Source organism: Microcaecilia unicolor, chromosome 1, assembly GCF_901765095.1.
Source record: "Microcaecilia unicolor chromosome 1, aMicUni1.1, whole genome shotgun sequence".
Taxonomy (NCBI): domain Eukaryota; kingdom Metazoa; phylum Chordata; class Amphibia; order Gymnophiona; family Siphonopidae; genus Microcaecilia; species Microcaecilia unicolor.
In genome coordinates, this window is record NC_044031.1 from 529780489 (window position 1) to 529801940 (window position 21452).

General features: G+C 44.4%; 1 protein-coding gene across 4 annotated transcripts in view; it reads left to right on the forward strand.

The window, feature by feature from the left end:
- The window catches only part of RALYL (RALY RNA binding protein like), an 815331-nt gene that overhangs the window by 603858 nt on the left and 190021 nt on the right, over positions 1-21452 (forward strand). For all 4 annotated transcript variants that reach the window (XM_030216020.1, XM_030216039.1, XM_030216030.1 and 1 more), the window contains one exon: positions 15675-15750. In XM_030216020.1, the coding sequence (XP_030071880.1) occupies positions 15675-15750 (76 nt within the window). The remainder of the gene's footprint in view (positions 1-15674; positions 15751-21452) is intronic.

A 21452-nucleotide genomic window follows, 5' to 3' on the forward strand; every position in this document is an offset into this window, starting at 1 on the left:
AGCCCTTTCCAGCCCATCCTAAACCAGACTTCCATATATTAGACACAGACCATACAAGTCTGCCCAGTATTGGCCCTAGTTAATCACAGCCAGAATCGCCATCTAAGCATTACTTTACACAGCCACACACATGCAGCCATTTAAGGTTAGGTTTTTTATAACTTCCATTTTCTAATTAGAGATCCTCTGTGTTCATCCCACGCCTTTTTGAATTCCATCATCATTTGTGTCTCTACCACCTCCTTAATGGAAACGTTTCCACATTTGTGCTGTTAAAGCAAGGAGGAGGAGACAGCACTCAAAGAACTTGGTACTCGGTAGATGAGAGGCTGGTTCAGGTGTAGCTTACATTTCCACGGGAACCCTGCAGAACTGCTTCCGTCCCCGCGGGAACCCCACAGAACTGCTTCCGTCCCCGCGGGAACCCCACAGAACTGCTTCCGTCCCTGTGGGAATCCCGCGCGTTCCCATGCAGCTCTCTACTTTGATCCTGGAGAATTGGATTCAATTTCCACTGCAGCTCCTTATGACTCTGGGCAAGTCATGTAACCCTCCATTGCCCTAGGTGCAAAATAAGTACCTGTATAAAATATGTAAACTGCTTTGATTGTAACCACAGAAAAGTGATATATCAAGTCCCATCACCTTACTGGTCATACCTGACGCACATCTGGTTCACTCCCAATCCCAACTTCCAGATTATTCTCCAACTAACAGCATCTCCCACTTTAGATTAACATATAACCCCCTCCTCAACATTCTAACACAACATCTGTCTTCACAAACAACTAGCTATTTATGCCTAATTATCCACCCTCCCATGCACTGCATGTACTTTGCAAATCACTCTTACTTCGACACCTTCCATACCCTCCACTTGCACACTCTCTCTAGCTCTTGCAACTTCACTCAGTGACTCAGAAAGGTAATTTTTGCCCTCCCCTACTATCTACAACCATTATATAAAAGGTGAATGCAAATCAATATTTGAACAAAAATTTATATAGACAATCATCAAACAGACATTTTCATGGCAGGCAGTCTAATCCCAAAATCAGGACATCCAGACGCCTGTAAGGAACCTTATGGAATGGTTAAAACCATCTGGGACATAGTCATATTGGCGGTGGCCTGATTGCATTCAGACAACAGGGTCTTGGCCTGGCTTCTTTATTTATTTATTGGAATTTATTAACCGCCTTTATGAAGAGATTCACCCAAGGTGGTGTACAGCAGGTACAGTTTAACATAAAACTTACAATTTTGTTAACTGCATAACAATAGTAAAATGACCAAGTATAACCATAAATACAATAAGAGCCCTGTTTACTAAGCCGCACTAGAAGCACGCTAGCATTTTTAGCATGTGCTAAACGTTAGAGACACCCATAGGAGTATATTTGGTATGCTCTGAAAATGCTAGGACACCTTAGTAAACAGGGCATTAAATGAGGTAAACTTGAAAACCGCAAATTGAAGGAGTGGCCTAGTAGTTAGGGTGGTGGACTTTGGTCATGGAGAACTGAGGAACTGAGTTTGATTCCCACTTCAGGCACAGGCAGCTCCTTGTGACTCTGGGCAAGTCACTTAACCCTCCATTGCCCCAGGTACAAATAAGTACCTGTATACAATATGTAAGCCGCATTGAGCCTGCCATGAGTGGGAAAGCACGGGGTACAAATGTAACAAAAAAAAAAGGACTACCATGAAACAGGATCAAAAACATACACATTTTAACAGCACTGAAATTCAAATAACAGAGATATAATATGATGTCAACATAATCCTAATGAAGCATCTAATAAGTACATTAGAACATTCAAATAACATAGCTATGATACTAATACTTTCTACAATATAAGCTTACCATAGAGCTGAGGGGCAAGTGCAGATATATTGATGGAGACAAGATAGGTGGTACAGAGGTATTTGGGATAAATATATGGCTAACTAATCTCAAGGCAAGTTCTTTGTACAGTTAAACAAGATATAAGGAACTGGTCTAAGTTACAGTCTGTGAGGCAAGCTAATCCAGGTGCAGAATGAGTGTATAGTCAGTCACCCTATGTATTTAATGCTTCTCTGATGTGTCTTTTGAAAACCAAGCTTGAGCTTGAGTCTGTGCCTCAGCAGGGGTATTGAAGTTATGTACTGCGCCTGCATATACTACCCTGAGACGAGTGAGGTTCTGGAACACGAAGCACAATTTTATCTCCAGCATTTCCTTGCCTGCCACTGCTCTGAATAATCTTGAAAAATATAGATGTGACAGTTGTCATAAGTAAGCTGTTTCCACATGTGATACTGGGGCAAGAGATATTATTTGTGCACAAAATTGGAAACATAGGCTATCACCATCCATGTTCTAGAGCTGCTAGCCTCTGATATTTCACCCACCTGATGCTCACATTCGATACATATAGGACCCAGGTGTGCATCCTGCAGCAATTCTGTTATAAGCTACTTCTACAGAAATCCAATCAATTCTTTTTTTGAAGTTTCCTGCAAACACACAAAACAGAGATTATTTTGCCATGTTCTGTTTTCAGGATCGTTGATCTTTTCTTCATAGTTACAGGTATCTTTTTCATATGTACTAAGTCCCCCAGAGCATCTTTGATTGTGTCATCTGCGCCACTGACTTGATGCTGTAACTCTGCAACTCTACCTTTTAATTCCGACATACTCTGGGTGAGGCAGTCTAGCCGTGCTGTAATTTTATCAAATTTGTTATCCAAGTCCAAAACAACCACGTCCTTTATTTACATAAGTACATAAGTACATAAGTAGTGCCATACTGGGAAAGACCAAAGGTCCATCTAGCCCAGCATCCTGTCACCGACAGTGGCCAATCCAGGTCAAGGGCACCTGGCACGCTCCCCAAACGTAAAAACATTCCAGACAAGTTATACCTAAAAATGAGGAATTTTTCCAGTCCATTTAATAGCGGTCTATGGACTTGTCCTTTAGGAATCTATCTAACCCCTTTTTAAACTCCGTCAAGCTAACCGCCCGTACCACGTTCTCCGGCAATGAATTCCAGAGTCTAATTACACGTTGGGTGAAGAAAAATTTTCTCCGATTCGTTTTAAATTTACCACACTGTAGCTTCAACTCATGCCCTCTAGTCCTAGTATTTTTGGATAGCATGAACAGTCGCTTCACATCCACCCGATCCATTCCACTCATTATTTTATACACTTCTATCATATCTCCCCTCAGCCGTCTCTTCTCCAAGCTGAAAAGCCCTAGCCTTCTCAGCCTCTCTTCATAGGAAAGTCGTCCCATCCCCACTATCATTTTCGTCGCCCTTCGCTGTACCTTTTCCAATTCTACTATATCTTTTTTGAGATACGGAGACCAGTACTGAACACAATACTCCAGGTGTGGTCGCACCATGGAGCGATACAACGGCATTATAACATCCGCACACCTGGACTCCATACCCTTCTTAATAACACCCAACATTCTATTCGCTTTCCTAGCCACAGCAGCACACTGAGCAGATGGTTTCAGCGTATCATCGACGACGACACCCAGATCCCTTTCTTGATCCGTAACTCCTAACTCCTAACTCCTAATTTGACTGATAAAAAATTTGTCACATGCTTGTCTCCCACTGTTGCCATCTTACAGCTATTGGCATAGCAGGCCTCGGTTTGCCCTTATCTCATTTGCCAAGTTTTGTAGCCATATGCACTTGAATTCTGCAAATATATTTGTCCATAAATCACTAACAATTACTAATCAAGTTAGTAGAGGCAGCTCTATCTCTAATTATTGCCTGATGGGATTAGGATTGTGCGGATGAACCTGGAGCCAGAGAAACACTGCTTCACAAGTTGTGGAATATGCAGGGCTTTTTTTGAGGGGGTACTTGGGGGTACTGAGTACCAGCACCTTTTCCATTGTCTGCTAAAATTGACCCATGGACCCCAAGTTTTAATGAAAAAGCTCAGGCTCTACACACCAATTCTGCATTGTCATAGATTCTGTGACTGGTTGCAGGGGGCCTGGCTATTGTGGGGTGAGTCCCCTCAGCGGTCACCCCACCCCTGAAGGGTGGCCTAGCATTTGAGTACCGGCACCTTTTTTGCTAGAAACAATGCACTGGTATATGTATTATTGAATGTTGTCCAGGAGATTCTGAGGAGACAGAGTGCCTACCCAGGGTCTCCAAAGAAGTCATCTGAAGAAGTGAAGTAGCCTATACCGAGGATGACTCAAAAACCAGGTGGTAGTCTGCTCAGATCATGAGCATACCCAGACACACAATTTTGGATAGGCCTGGGACCAAGTTGGGTGGGCAGAACCCTGCTCCACATGCAATCTGGTCTCTCCCTCTCCTGTCCACCAGCAGATGATTCAGACTCTCTCTCTCTCTCTCTCTCTCTCTCACACACACACACCCACACACATGCCTTTAAAAGAGCATATCTTCACCAGCACGGCCTTCCTTCTGGTGCAAATTCCTGTTTTCATATAGGCAGAGTATGTCAAAAGGCTGTGGGACCGGCACAAGTAGTGTGAATTAGTCATACTGCTCGCTGACGGTGAAGATCTGCTTTTGAAAAGGTACACAGGAGGGGGAGAGAGGTGTTGGGAGTTTTCTGCTGGTGAGGCTGGGGAATCGCTGCCAGCCAGATCATAGGTGTGCTGCTACTGGATGGGTTTGAGCCCAAAATGGGTGGGCCTGGGCCCACCCATGGCTATGCCACTGGCTCAAATACAACATGACAGATAAAAAGTACCTCCTTTAATTACAAGTGAATTATAAAGAGCACTTTGAGTTTTAAGTTAATATTTCTTTTTTTGAACTACCCTATAGTCTGCTACCTGTATTTATCCATACTCTCTGTATGTGCTATTGATTTTTGTGGATCAAAGGGGAGAATGGTTGAAGAAATTGGTTTTTACAGGTCAAACAGTGAGGGTCTTGGGGCTGTTGCCCCCCTGCACCATCAACAGAACAGGCACGGGGTGGCGGGTGCGTACAAACAAGGCAATTGCCCTGGGCCCTAGCCCACAGAGAGACCCAACCTTCTTCAGAACTGAAGAAAGAACAGTCTACTATTGAGATTTTGACATCTCTGGTCCCCAGCATGTATAACACCTGCCCAAACTATGAGGTGTATTTATGGATTCTTAATCTTATTTGTTCACTGCTTTTGGCTGGTTCTCCAACTGTGGGAAGAAGGGACTGAATACCTGGAGTTTACCTTCAGAGCTATTTAAAAAAATAGTTTTCTGTTCAGAAAAAGAGAAAAATTACAAAGCAAGCGATCAACCCTATATTCTAGTGGAGTTCTCCTACAAACACATCTGTCAATATTCAGGCAGCTTAAATGCTGACTATTGCTGGCTAAATTAGCCCTTGATATTCAGTGCTGGGCCATGTTCGTGCACTGGCATTGAATATCTGGGTTAATTGTTGATATGGAAGCCACCAGGGATATTCAGCAATGAACTATATAAGGCATTTATGCAGGCCCTGGGTGAATATCAACTGGGGCCTGCTTAAATGCATCAAGGTTGCTTATTTTCAATCCACACCTCACTCCCCCCGATCACGATCATCCCTCCCTCACCCGTGAAGCCACTAGGTCAAGACCCGGCTTCCCCACCTTTTCCCCCTTATATAGGCCCCCGCCAGACCTACCTTCTAATACCCTGGTGGTCTAGTGGCGTCCTTTGGGCAAGCATAATGCCCTCTCCTACCTCCTTTCACAAAATAACCATTGCGACCGTAGTAGCAGCCTTGTACTAGTGAGTACCACGAGACTGCCGCTAAGGATTGTGGCAGCTATTTTGTGACGAATGCTAGACAGGCAGGAGTGAATGGGCACTGGTAGACCACCAGGGCATTAAAAGGTAGGCCGGGGGGGGGGGGGGGCTATAGAAGGGGGAGGGGCTGTATCCTAATTGGAGAAAGCATTAATCCCATAGTCCTCTAGTAGGAGGTAACCAGGCATTGGCAGATACTCATACCATTGCCCGGTTAGCTTGGTGGCTAAAGTTAAGACAGCCTTTTTTGCTGTCCTAACTTTAGCCACTTACTTAACAGGTTAGAGGTCTGAATATTGCCGCTAACCAGTTAAGTACCGATTCTACCCAAACTCTGCCCACTAATGACCCTAGCATTAACTGGATAAAATGCAGTCCTATCTTTGCCTGATTAGGTATGTGGGTACTGGCACTGAATATCAGACAGGATTGGCATAACTTCTGGGTTCACTGAAGACTTGGATATTTAATGTCGGTGTCCAGACATGGCCCAGCATTGAATATCCAGCTCTAATTTAGCTGGTGACAGCACTTTAAAAACACTTACCACCACATGCTGAATACTGCCCCGTAAAAGATTTATCTGATATGATTAGGAGTGTAGGCAATCAGTGAACAGAAATAAGTTCAAATACTTGTTTGTGCCCAGATACATGAAGAAGTTTCCTATCCATGGATAACTGCGAAGCTCCACAAGGATCAGTTCTTCCTCCTTGTGGCCTTTTATATGTATACTAGTAAATAAGGCCCGTTTCTGCCACAAATCAAATGGGCGCTAGCAAGGTTTTCCTCGGAGTGTGTATGTTTGACAGAGTGTGTGTGAGAGAGAGAGTGAATGTGCGAGTGTGTGTGTGTGTGACAGAGAGAGAGAGTGAGTCTGGGTGCCAGTGTGTCTGTGAGAGAGAGAGTGTGTGTGTGAGAATGAGAGTGTGTGTGTTTGAACGAGAGTGTGTGCAAGTGCGTATGTGAGACAGTGAGTGTGAGAGAGAGAGTGTGTTTCACACAGATACACTGTGAGAGAGCGTGTGTGAGACGGAGTGTGAGAGAGTATCTGTGAGACCGAGTGTATGAGACCGAGTGTGTGAGACCGAGAGTGTGTGAGAATGACTGTGTGGCACATAGACAGTGAATGTGATACAGTGTGAGACATAGTGTGAGAGACTGTGTGAGAGTGAGAGAGAGTGTGTGTGAGAGAGAGTGTGTGTGTGACAGAGATACCTTCCCCCTCCCTCTGTGGTCTCAGGACCCCCTCCCTCTCTGGTATGAGGACCCCCTCCCCCTCTGGTCTCAGGATCCCCTCCCCCCTCTCAGGTCTCAGGACCCCCTCCTCCCCTCTGCATTCCCCTCCCCTCCCCTGTGGTCTCAGGACCCCCTGCCTCTCCCCCCTTTGCGTGGTTGGCAGCACCGTGCAAGTGTGTGTGTGTGTGACAGAGAAAGAGTGAGACTGGGTGCGAGTGTGTCTGTGAGAGAAAGAGTGTGTGTGATTGTCCTCTGTCCCTTGCCCCCCTGCAGCCACCCAGCGATTCTCCTCTGTCCCCTGGCCCCCCCTCCAGCCACCCAGTGATTCTCCTCTGTCCCCTGGCCCCCCTCCAGCCACCCAGTGATTCTCGTCTCCCTGCCCCCCCTCGAGCCACCCAGCGATTCTCGTCTCCCCTGCCCCCCTCGAGCCATCCAGTGATTCCCCTTCCCCCCCTTCAGCCACCCAGCAATTATCCTCTCTCCCCTGCCCCCCTTTCAGCCACCCAGCGATTGTGCTCTGTCCCCTGCCCCCCCTCCAGCCACCCTGCGATTCTCCTCTGTCCCCTGCCCCCTCCTCCAGCCACCCAGCGATTGTCCTCTGTCCCCTGATTAGCTCCATCGAAGCGGCGGAGTTATTGAAAGCCCTGGCCGTCTGTAGCCTGCTCGTCTCCAGCCTTTGAGTTCGTTCCCTCAGTCCTGCCTTCTGATTACCCGCCCTCGATGTCATCACGTTTTGACGCGAGGGCGGGGCAGAGAGAGATGTGACACACTTACGAACCCTTCACTGAAGCCACGGAGTCAGCTTCAGAATGTTGGAGGTGCTTTTTATTATAGTAGATGTGTGTGAATGTACATATAGATAAATATAGATATGTATGGATATCTATATCTATCTATATCTATTTATCTATTTATCTCTCTCTATATATATATATATATATATCTATATATATATATATCTATCAGGGGACTGATTAGTATATGCAATCTCTGAGCCATATGGTTAATAAAATGGAACTTCTCTATATGTTATATGTACATGATAAATAGATTAACAGAAACTGATCGTGAAGAAAAATTAGGTCAAATATCTAATTGTCTATCATTAGTGCAATACAGGACAACCAAAAATAAACCATGTTTAAATCCAAACAAGACAAAACTACTCTGGATCAAAAATACCAGAACAGTTTTCCTTCTTCTGTGCTTTGCTTCAAAGAAAAGCAGAAACAGGTGAAATCAGAAGTAAAAATTCTGGAAGTAATATTAGACTTAGAACAATTTGCACTTGCATGTTAATCATCTGGTTAAAACTTTGTGCTAGGAATTAAGAATCATTTGCAATCTGTACCCATATCCATGTAGGGATATTTTGGCTAAGGTTCACTGCACATTGATTTCTGGCATTTAGTTTACTGTAAGGATGTACTTGAAAAGAAACAGCAAACATGGATTCAATTGATTCAAAATATAAGATCCTTCATTGTGATGGGCTAGAAATTATTTGATCATATGTTCCCAGCCTTAGAGAAGCTTCACTGGTTCCGTTAACTTCTTATAGCACTTTTACATTTTTTATTCTTATTGTGTAGGCAGTAAGGGCTCACGCCTTAATCCTGCACTAATTAGCTGGCATATAGTGATTTAGCAACACTGACTGATTAATGCAAAAATGCCCAATCTCCACCCCTAGTCATGCCCCTTCCATGCAAAAATAAATATTTTTTAGTGCACGGGTAGCATGTGCAGATTAGAAACTTTGCAAATACTGAAGATGGAAACAATTCCACTACAATTCTAAACAAGTATGAGTACTAACCAACAGAGACCTTAGAATATCTATAAAACAGGAGAAAAGGACCTCATATGGCCAAGTGTGTGCACTTAAATAGCCAAAGCAGCTTCAATCAAGTCTGCAAATTGGCCCCCTTTATAACCACAGGTCCTGAAAAACTCCTATTACATGCACATGTACTAACACGTTCACTTAAATCATGTGCTGCCTTTGCCCACTTCCATTGTATACGAAAACAGTTTCACAACAATCTTCTCAGTAATTCCTGTGTCTAATTCACCTGTACAGTTCAGTGATTGAATTAAAATAATAAAGACCAATCAAAATTCAGCAGTTCATCATTTAAAGAAATCCCAGCACTTATCATAACGCTGGTAGACAACGCAAAACTATCTGAGAAAATGGTTAGTAGCAAAATCTCTTTATCATCTATCTGTAATAAAACAATTAAACCACTTCATAATGTTCCAGCTATGCCTATCTGTGCAAGCCTATTAAAAAAGATGTCATAATTTAAAGCAGGGGCGTAGCCAGACAGGCGGGAGGGGGTCCAGAGCCCGAGGTGAGGGGGCACATTTTAGCCCCCCTGGCACCGCCACCCCCCCCCCCTCCCTTTTGACCCCCCCCCCCCCCCCCCCCCCCCGCTCACGCTGCTGTCAACCCGCCACCGCCAGGTACCTTTGCTGGCAGGGGTCCCCAACACCCGCCAGCCGAAGTCCCCTTCAGCGCCGGTCTCAGAGTCCGGCACATTTGCTGATCTGGATTCTGTTTCTGTGAATCCTGACGTCCTGCACGTTCCTTTTGCAAGACTTCTCTTTCCAGCAGGCTTTTCAGCTGTCAAGTATGAAAAGTGAGAACAAAATAAGTATTATCAGTCCTTCAACCTCCCCTCATTAGAACATAAGCGTTGCCATACTGGAACAGACTGAAGTTTCATCAAGCTTAGTATCCTGTTTCCAAGAGTGGCTAATCCAGGTCACAAGTACCTGGCAAGATCCCAGAATAGTAAAACAGATTTTAAGGTACTTATCCTAGAAATAAGCAGTGGATTTTCCTAAATCCATTTGAATAATGGCTTATGAACTTTTAGCAAATTATCCAAAACTTTTTAAACTTTGCTAAGCTAATTGCTTTTACCACATTCTCTGGCAATGAATTCCAGAGTTTAATTACACATTGAGTGAAGAAGTATTTTCTCTGGTTTCTTTTAAATTTACTACTTAGCTTCATTGCATGCCTCCTAATCCTAATATTTTTTGAAATAGTAAACAAGCAATTCACATCTACCCGTTCCATTCCACTCAGTATTTTATTGACCTTTCTTATATCTCCCCTCAGCCATCTCTTCTCCAAGATGAAGAACCCTAGCTGCTTTAGCCTTTCCTCATAGGGAAGTCATCCCATTTCCCTTTATCGTTTTGTTGCCCTTTTCTGTACATTTTCTAATTCTGCTATATATTTTTTGAGATGCGTTGACAAGACTCGCACATAGTATTTGAGGTGTAGTCGCACCATGGACTGATACAAAGGCATTATAACATTCTTAGTTTTCTTTTCCATTCCTTTCCTAATAATTCCTTTTAGGAGTCTAAGGGATCCTTTTGCGCAGTGAAACAGCACTACCGTGGGGCGGGGCCAGATGCCCTGCAGTAGTTCTGGCTTCAGTGCACATCGTTTTCCACGCTAGAAACAGAAGTTATTTATAGCATGGTAGGCAGGGATTAGGCATTCCTGACAGCGAGCAGTGCACTCCATCACCACGCACTGCTCGATTATCGCTGGATTAGTGGGGTGAGCCCATGCTGCCAAGTAAACAGGTGGCGGTAAGGGCTCAGGCAGTAATGGCCACACGCTAATTGTAAAAATTAGCACACGACCAATAAGGATGCCAGTGTAAAAAAGGCTTTTATGGACTTGGTAAAAAGTGGCCTCAGTACACCGCAATCCCATGCAACATTAACCCAAGCCACTTTTTAACGCAACTCCGTAAAAGGATCCCTTACTGAACTCCAAAGTTGGACCAATTCAAAATTTTTGTCCTTTCCATCTTTTGATTGACCAGGTTTCTCTGTGTACTCCAGTTGTCTCTTGAGTCATGTGATCAAGGTTATAGTGTAGTCCTATGAGGAAATAGGCTGAGAAGCCATGCATATATGACACCCCTCCCCTTGAAAATGCTCATACCTGAAAGGTGGGAGGAAGGATTTTCAGGGTAGTCACTAAGGAGACAGGGCTGCTAGTGACAGCCTGGTAGGGAAATCAAAGTAAAACGGCAGGGCATGAAAATTAATAAAAGGGATTAAGTGGAGAAAATTCTGGTCTTTGGTTGCCTGCCCCCGCCGAGATCTGTAGCACTGAGGGGGAAGTCCTGGATACCAAGACAGGAAATGTTTGCAAGTGTGGTGTTTGGAAGCCTCTGCATAAAGCAGATGGTGCCTGCAGTAGCATTGCCCAGGCACAATCCTTCCACGGGATGATCAAAACTAATAGCAAGCATAAATTTTCATGCTATTAGTTTTGATCAATAGGGCTTTAATTCTCTACACTGTTCCAGTGCTAATTTTTCAGCACTGCTCGGAACAGTACAGGGAATTTGATCATCAGGGCCTAAGGTATGGAGTAACTTCAGAAAGACCAAGGCAGGAGGTTGCTACAACAACAAAAATAAAAGTCGTCTGTGTGCTACACGCAGGCAAGTGTTTTGAACAGATGTACAATATATCCACCGAACCCGAGGTGAATCTTTGAGCATCTACCAGATTTTCCTCCCTGTTTACAAAGCTGTGCTAGTGACTGCTGCATGGCATTGCCGACACAGTCTATTCAAAGTGAATGGGCTGTGTCGGCAGTACTGCACTGCCAGACTCTAGCGTAGCTTTGTAAACAGGGGCCTTAGAATGTTAGGTATTATTAGGAAAGGAATGGAAAACAAAAATGAGGATGTTATAATGCCTTTGTATCGTCGAATATTGTGTTGAATTCTGGTCGCCGCATCTCAAAAAAGATACAGTAGAATTAGAAAAGGTGCAGAGAAGGGCGACGAAAATGATAAAAGGGATGGGACGACTTCCCTATGAGGAAAGGCTAAAGCAGCTAGGGCTCTTCAGCTTGAAGAAAAGGCGGTTGAGGGGAGATATGATAGAGGTCTATAAAATAATGAGTGGAGTTGAACGGGTAGATGTGAAGCGTCTGTTCACACTTTCCAAAAATACTAGGACTAGGGGGCATGCAATGAAGCTACAATGTACTAAATTTAAAACAAATCGGAGAAGAAACCTTTTCTTCACTCAACGTGTAATTAAACTCTGGAATTCGTTGCCAGAGAATGTGGTAAAGGTGGTTAGCTTAGTGGAGTTTAAAAAAGGTTTGGATGGCTTCCTAAAGGAAAAGTCCATAGACCATTTTTAAATGGACTTGGGGAAAATCCACTACTTCTGGGATAAGCAGTATAAAATGTTTTGTACATTTTGGGGATCTTGCCAGGTATTTGTGACCGGATTGGGCACTGTTGGAACAGGATGCTGGGCTCGATGGACTTTAAGTCTTTCCCAGTATGGCAATACTTATGTACTTATGTACTTTTGAATGTGAATTATATTCTTACAACTATGATGTATGATGTACGGTGTAGACTTTTTCTTTATGCAGATTTTGGAAGCTTGCCTAAAACACCAGGATTTACAAAGGAGAGCTACCTTTTTAATTTGTATGCCGTCAAGACAGTTTCTGTATATAACCTCTGTCTTATGAAATTTTAAACCACATTTATTATTTCTGTTAGCCTACTTATGTTGAATTGCCTGCTGATCATTTTCTTTGAATGTGAAAAAAAAAATAGGTGTAATTAGTTGAATGGTCTGATTGATGTTAGTATGCAAATTACTAAAGGGTTTTTTTTTAAGAAATCCTTGCATAGCAGCTATTACACATTCACTGCTGTATTTCTGAAGGACTTTTCCCATTCACACAGTTAATTAGTTTAGAGCTTTGTACATTTTCTTCAGCACAATTGAAATATGTTCTTGACTTTCAGAAAATGGAACTATTATCTCTGTCTTCATTTATGAAATTTCCAGTGTCAAAATCCTTTGCTATTATTTTGTTTTCTTTTTATATTTTTACTGTACAAGAAAATACCATTTTTTGTCTTCAGAATGGTCAGACTCAAAATTGACTTGAAAGTCTGCCAAAACAGAAGTAAACCCATATAGCCTAAGTGTAGACTAATGGAAAAGTAGCGGGGAGACAGGATTCAAAGTGTAACTAGCATTCCAACTAGTTTAGATGTTCTCTCCATCTATCTCCTCTCTTTTTCTCATATCTCTCATCTCCCTGTCTCTTCATTTCTTCACATCTTTTAGCATCTTGTATTTGTATCTTGTATCTTTCCCTTCCGTTCTCTGGTCTTATTCTTTGTCTCCCTCATATCCCTCTTTTTAGTCAGTCCCTATGTACTTCACATACCCCATTCTATCTTTCTACTTCTGATCTTCCTACCCACATTTGAATCTTAGTCTTACCACCAGTTTTATCCCCATTTTTTTCTCACTCCTTTCCACAATTTACTGTCTGTATCTCACATCCACCCAGATCTATTTCTATCCCACTGTCTCTCAATTTTATACCACTTCCTTCATTTTTTTCTTTCCCCTTTCTAGCCCCCATTTCTACTTTCCCATTCCTCAATCCTATCATCTTCCTCCTCTCACCTTTTCCCGTACCCTGTCTTACTTCCATCCTGGACCCCAACTTCCTTCCGTTCCTCACCCTTTCATAATCCTCCTCTCTTTCCTTCTGTCTTCTACCTTCCCATCCTGTTTTTTTTAATCACTGTGTCTCTAATCCTCTCTCCAGCCCCTCCACATTTCCTTTGTGTCTCACACCTTTCTCAGCCCCATCTTATTTTGCATATCACCCCCTTCTTAGTTCCCTATCTTATTCTTTCTCTCACCATGTCTTCACCTCCTTTTTTCTATCTTTAACCCCTGATTAGCCTCCCTGTTTTCTGCAATCCCCTGTTCTTATTTGTCTTCTCTTGGCCTATTTATCTTCTTCTTCACCAAGAGACTGATTGCAATATTGGCAGGAGCCACAGCACAACACAGCAGGGGACAGAAAAAAAATAGTATGCACTCACTGTACATGTGGGTACTCTTCTTCCTTCTGTTTTGAGTGATTCCTCTTTCAGTCAGAAGCAGATTCGCTTTGCTCAGAGAGGGAAAGGGTGGGTCCCCGTTCAGAGACAGCAAGTGTATGCTTGGATCCTTAATTCCAGTACTGTACTGCTCATATTTTTACCTTTACTGGGCTTTAAGCAGGATATGTGTTTTGTGACCTAACAACCCCCTCTAGGATCACAGACATAGATCCTACCTCCAGCTTTTGAGTTGTCCTAATCTGCCCGCTTAGCTATGTGGGTGCTGGCACAAAATAATGCTGGCACCCAGTGCCAGTCCAAGCAAGATGCTGCCTAAGGCAGAGCTAAGATGCTTTCCCCCCAGGCCGAGATCCCAACTCCCCAGGCCAAGATGCCACCCCCGCCCCCCACCCCTGTTCGCAGTGTTTACCAGTTCATCATGTTCCAAACCCAGCAGCAGCAGCAGCAATTCCCATACGCTGCCCTGCCGCCAGCACCCACCTCTTCCCTTTGCTCCAGCCGCCTGAGCCTCTGATGAAACAGGAAGTTACATCATAGAGACAGCCGCAGTAAAGGGAAGAGACGAAACAGGTAAACATCACAAAAGGAGTGGCCGCTCCCCGAAGAATGGAGAGATGCCGCCTGAGGCCCCTGCCTCAGGTGGCCTAATGGTCGAGCTGCCCCTGCCGGCACCCACATACTTGCCTGCTCCTCCCCACTGCCACTCCCCCTGACCTGCTCGATTTTTTTTATGTTTGGTCAGAGCTGATATTCAGTGGCCCTGCCTGGTTAAGTGCCACTGAATATTGGCAGTTGGAGAAACACAGTGTTTGATTTACTACAAGCCCAAATTTGGGGGTCATAAGTAAAAAGGAACATTTGATGAATTACGGAGGAATTAAAAAAAAAAAGAAGACCCAGTCTGGGAGTAGGAACGAGATCCAGGGGAAAATTAAGGTTGCCTGAAAGTATTTGACATAGAAAGATAAACCCTGGGAACTGTAGACTTTCATTTGTGAGAAACTTATTTGAGGAATCAGAAGCAGCAGCTGACTTCAAGAGGAGGTTCACATAAGCTCAGAATAATTGAATCAGAAAATCAGCCTGAGTAAGTTCTTACAATAATACCTGCGCAGGGACTCTAGGACATAATATAAAGCACACACAAAAAAAGTGGAGAAAAAAACCTCAGTTGAACCATCCAGCCAACCATAGTTACAAGGTGAGGGCACAGCTCACCATCACAGGTCAAAAAAAACTCCACAAGCCATCACAGAAGGGCCCAGTTGACTTTCAGGCAACCTAAGCTGAAGGTAACAACTTACTTTTAGTCTCCTTGGATCTCTGAAGTGGCTCCAAAGGAGAGTACCTGTATTGTCATGCCATTTAGTGTACATGGCCCTGGCTATATATCTCAACTCTTTTTAGTCTCGGGTGCTGGGTGCCTATCAGTAATATCACTGCAGAAGGTTCCTCTTCTATAGGAGGGGTGGTGATAAGCTGCCAGTAAAGGTACTGAGAGGAAGAGATCTTGACACAAATATCCTTAAACTGGAAACTAGATATTTATTTATACCACACAAATTCAAGGTCAAGATTTATAAGTAGCACAAGCATAAATATCTAACAAATTGTCATTGCATTACATTTCATGTGAAGGGGTAAAATCTTTCCCAATCTCTTAAACTCAGCTAATCTGTTCTACATATTGCATTACAGATATCAACATGGCAGGAGAACCAAAACCATACAGACCAAAACCTGGAACTAAGAGGCCACTTTCAGCTCTATACAGGTAAGTTGGTGTTTATTGCAAATTGTGCTAGTCACCACTTCTTTTATTTTCAATATAATATATATATTGTAGTATGCAAAATTATATCATATGCTAAGTACCCATCTACCCCTCTCTTAAGATATACTCCTGTTTTTATGATGTTTTATATATATAGCAGCTTAAAGTTAAAGGTATACTATCCAGCTTATAATCGAAAGAGAAAACGCCTATATTTCGACCCAAATTGGGAGATGGGCGTTTTTCTCGCAAAGGCGCCCAAATCGGTATATCGAAAGCCGATTTTGGGCGTTTCCAACTGCACTCCATCGCAGAAACGAATAAAGTTGATGGGGGCATGTCGGTGGCGGGACTGGGGCATGGTTATCAGCCGAGGAGAGATGGGCGTCTGTAGCTGATAATTGAAAAAAAAGGCGTTTTTACCGCGATTTTGGGTCACTTTTTTGGACCCTTTTTTCATGAACAAGTCCCAAAAAAGTGCCCCAGCTGTCCAGATGACCACTGGAGGGAATCGGGGATGATGTCCCCGGACTCCCCCAGTGGTCACTAACCCCCTCCCACCAAAAAAAAACCCACTTTAAAAAACTTTTTTCCCAGCCTGTATGCCAGCCTCAAATGCCGTACACACCTCCATGACAGCAGAATGTGTTCAATCCTCTCATAGCCTTTCCCTGGGTCAGATGTGGCTCTCGGGTGCACTACAAGGTCACATCAGCATTGCATTGTGGTGGGTGTAGGGTATTGGGCTCCGTGATTTCATTAGCTTGTGTTACAGTCTCACGATGTTGGTAGTTGATAGGCTCTTCTCCCATGGTGCTTTTCCCCCCTGCCTACTGGGTCAGAGTGTGCCCTGTTGTGTTTCATGTTGTAGTCCATGCGGTAGTGGCCATTTTTGTAAGCCAGTTTTAGTTCCCTTTCCTGTGTTAGCCACGTTAGACAACTTAGTTCTTACCTTGAATGTGGCTGAAAGAGGGCATTGTACAGCATTCTGCCAGCTCTGACCTACTGCTATTCTCAGTACCAGGGAGACTCGTTGCCAGTGGGGTACAACCTCTGCAGTTAACTGTGAGTAAACGTGCTTATTCCAATAAAGGACGTTTTCGGAGAGATTAGGCTTCAGGTGTCAACTGGTGTGCCAATGTTATATAGCAGCAACAAGTCCTAGAGGCCTGCGTGTATGCAGGTCCCTGGAGCACTTTTAGTGGGTACCGCAGTGCACTTCAGCCAGGTGGACCCAAGCCCATCCCCTCTACCTGTAACACTTGTGCTGGTAAATGGGAGGTCTCCAAAACCCACTGTACCTACATGTAGGTGCCCCCTTCACCCCTAAGAGCTATGGTAGTGTTGTACATTTGTGGGTAGTGGGTTTTGGGGGAGGGGGGTTGGGAGCTCAGCACCCATGGTAAGGGAGCTATGCATGTGGGAGCTTTTTCTGAAGTCCACCGCACTGACCTAAGGTGCACAGTTGGTGTCCTGGCTTATCAGGGGGGCCAGTGTACTACGAATCCTGGCCCCTCCCACGACCAAATGGTTCGGATTAGGCGTTTTTTGAGCTGGGCGTTTTTAGTTTCCATTATTGCTAAAAAAAACAAACGCCCAGCTCAAAAACGTCCATTTTTTCGAAAATACGGTTTGGCCCGCCCCTTCACGGACCCGTTCTCGGAGATAAATGCCCATGGAGATAGGCGTTTGCGTTCGATTATGCCCCTCCACGTCAATATAAAAAATTCTTAACAAATGTTCAATAATAAAGAGGATGAAAGAGTTGAATATAACACTAATCCTCAAAATACTGTCCCATATAATAAGCCTGAAGTACTTTCCAAACTTCAAATACTACTCGTGGAGTACAAAAAAATCTTGAATGGGAAAAATCCTCAGTACCCTCACTTCCACACATTGCACAAGCTTATAGGGTGAAAAGGGCTCTACCAGGCATCACAGGCATAAAAGAATGCTTTCAAAACAATTGTTAAAACTCTATTTGCATACAATTTCTGGATCAATATTTAAACATGACAAAAACAAGAAAGAGTATGACAACTTAGCTTTCAAAAAAAAAAAACGGAGTGCTTATCCACTTTCATAAATCATACCGACTGTGTCCAAAGTTTCACTATAAAGCAGTGGCGTAGCCAGAAGTCAATTTTTGGGTGGGCCAACAGGTTGGATGGGTGGGCACTAGACAGTGGTTTGCTGGTAAATGTTTAACAACAGGCTCTCTCCCCGGTCCACCTCTGCGCCCCCCCCCCCCCCCACCTCCCCTCAAAATTGCAGAGCTGGCTATGGCCGGGGAGAGAGCCTGGGGTGGGGGGAGGCAATGCATTACTCTCTCCAGGAAAAATAAAATGAAATAATCCCAGGTTCCAATCTAATTCATGTTTAATGTGGGATAAAATGCCATAAATAAGTAAATAAATATAAACTTTTAATGTTGAGCACCTGATTCTCAAAGTGGACATATTCCAAACACTATAATGAAAATAAAATGATTTTTTCTACCTTTGTTGTCTGGTGACTTTGTTTTTCTTATCATGCTGGCCCAGTATCTGATTCTGCTGCTATCTGTCCTCTTAACTCCGTTTCCAGGGCTTCCTTTCCATTTATTTCTGTACTTTCTTCCTTTCTTCTTCATTTCTTGCTCTACATCCGTAAGTAAAAGCTGGGTCCTCCGCAGACTTGACTGTCCAGTGGATCCAGCTTCTGCCTATTTTCTCAATCCATGTGCAGTTTTTCTCTTCTCTTCCTTTTCCCTCATATCATCTCCTTCCTCTCTTTTCCCTCCCCTCCATTCATGTCAGCATTTCTTGTCTCTCCCTTCCCTTCCATCCATGTGCATCTCCTTCCTACTACTACTACTTAACATTTCTAGAGCGCTACTAGGGTTACGCAGCGCTATACAAATTAACAATTAAGGACGGTCCCTGCTCCCCTCCATCCATGTTCAGAATTTCTTCTTTCTCCCCTCCATCCATGTGCATCTCCTTCCTGTCTTCCCTTCCTTCACCTCCATCCATGTCCAACAATTATCTCCCTGCCCTCCCCTCCATCCACCCATGTCCAGGAACCCTCCTCTCTCCACTGCTCTCCCCTCCATCCATGTCCAGCAACTCTCCTCTCTCCTCCATCCACCTATGTCCAGCAACTCTCCTCTCCCCTGCCATCCCCTCTGTCCACCCATGTCCAGCAACTCCCCTGCCCTCCCACCATCCATCCATATCCAGCAATTCTCCTCTCTCCCCTGCCCTCCCCTCCATGTCCAGCAATTTCTCCTCTCTCCCCTTTGAGCTTTGACCATCTCCCTCTCATTCCCTCTCCAGCACTCTCATTCCCTCTCCAGCACTCCCATTCCCCCCTCTGTCTCTCCCTTACCCAGTCTCCTAAATTCCTCCCCCATCTTTCACCCACTTCATTAGTCCCCCATACTCTGTACTCACCACCCCTCCCAGACCCATCCTTCTCTCTGCTCACCACCCCTCCCAGTCCCATCCTTCCCTCTGCTTACCAACAATAAAGAACGACAACGTGGATGCAGGCAGCAGCTTGGGTTGCTTGCTGTGTTTTGAGTAAACGGCGACGGCTGCGCGGGGGAGTAGAAAAAAAGATTTTCTAAATGGCTTTCTTCCTTCTCTACTCGCAGCGGCGAACTGGTGGGCAGCGGCAATAAAAGTATAAGCAGCCAGGCTCCTCGACTCCGTTCCGTCCTTCGCTTTCACTTCCCTGCCCTCTCAGTGTCCCGCCTTCCTCTGATGTCATTTCCTTTTGGGCGGGACGCTGGGAGGGCAGGGAAGTGAAAGCGAAGGACAGAATGGAGTCGAAGAGCCTGGCTGTTTTATGCTTTTACTACCGCCGCCCGCCAGTTCGCCGCTGCGAGTCTGGAGAGATCATCAATCAGCTAAACCAGAGTGGGTGCTGTTTCTGCCCTGGACCTGTGGTCGCTAAGCTGGTGCAGTGTGCGTGCGCTTGGGTGGGCGGGCCTGAGGTGAAATTGGGTGGGCCTGGGCCCACCCAGGCCCACCCGTAGCTATGCCCCTGCTATAAAGCTGTCTAAAGGCATGATCAAAACTTCATAGTTTTCTCAAGCACAACTCTTTTCCAAGGGAATCAAAGTGGATATAGTAGGAGAGTATTTTGAGGATTGATGTAAAAAATTCTGTCATGTCATATCTGTTCAAATTGGTTATGTTATTTCCCTGTAATTCCATTTACTTATCCTTTGTTGGATTGTTACACATTAAAATTTAATAAAGAATAAAATCAGTGGTTAACCCTTTGGTTGCTGTGTGATTGACCTTTTGTGCTGCTGCTTCTCCTGCTACTATTATTTTCAACTACGTAGTCCACGTTTAATTCTCTGCTAGGCACATGGTGTATATAGTTCTCAACACGGAAAACATATATTGCCAATAGGGGATCAGGAGACAAGTTCATAGTGACGCTGTTGCTTGGCCTCTGATGTAGGCAATCTTGCTGAGACACGGGCATGTTAGGTTATCAATAAAATTTATCTTCATATCCTCTTCTTGTGGATGACTGTATCTTTTTGGCATATACTTCATTTGTGCTGATGAGACTTCTCTGTTGGTTGCACATCAAAGCATTCTGGCAGTGGTAGGGTCATCAGGTATGATGGTGGTGGCTGAGCTGGGAGTAGCTACATAAGTACATATGCACTGCCACGCTGGGAAAAGACCAAAGGTCCATCAAGCCCAGCACTCCGTCTCCGACAGCGGCCAATCCAGGCCCCAAGAACCTGGCAAAATCCCAAAATGTAATAACGATCAATGGACTTTTCCTTCAGGAATCTGTCCAGACCGCCTTTAAACTCAGCAAGGCCAGCTGCCGTCACTACCTTCTCCGGCAATGAGTTCCAGAGTCTAACCACGCAATGAGTAAAGAAAAACTTTCTCCAATTTGTTTTAAACCTACCACATTCTAATTTCATCTTGTGTCCCCTAGTTCTATTATTGTTAGAAAGCGTAAACAAACGCTTCACATCTGTCAGCTCTACCCCACTCAAACTTTTGTAGACCTCTATCATATCACCCCTCAGCCGCCTTTTCTCCAGGCTAAAGAGTCCTAGCCTTCTTATCCTCTCCTCATAAGGTAGTCGCCCCATCCCTTTTATAATTTTCATCGCCCTTCTCTGCACCTTCTCCAATTCCTTTATATCTTTTTTGAGATGAGGCGACCAGAACTGAACACAATATTCCAGGTGCGGTCGCACCATGGACGATATAACGGCATTATAACATCCTCATGCTTGTTTTCCATCCCTTTTCTAATAATACTCAACATTCTGTTCACCTTCTTGCCCACCGCAGCACATTGAGCGGAAGATTTCAACGTCCTATCCAAGATGACTCCCAGATCCCTTTCTTGGTCTGTAACTCCTAAAGCGGAACCTTGCATGACATAGCCGTAATTCGGGTTCCTCCTTCCCACGTGCATCACTTTGCACTTGTCAGCATTGAACTTCATCTGCCATTTGGACACCCAATCCCCCAGTCTCGCGAGGTCCTCTTGTAATCTTTCACATTCCTCCCGCGACGAGACGACCCTGGATAACTTTGTGTCATCTGCGAATTTAATTACCTCACTAGTTACTCCCATCTCAAGGTCATTTATAAATATGTTAAAAAGCAGCGGTCCCAGCACAGACCCCTGAGGGACCCCACTAACTACCCTTCTCCATCGAGATT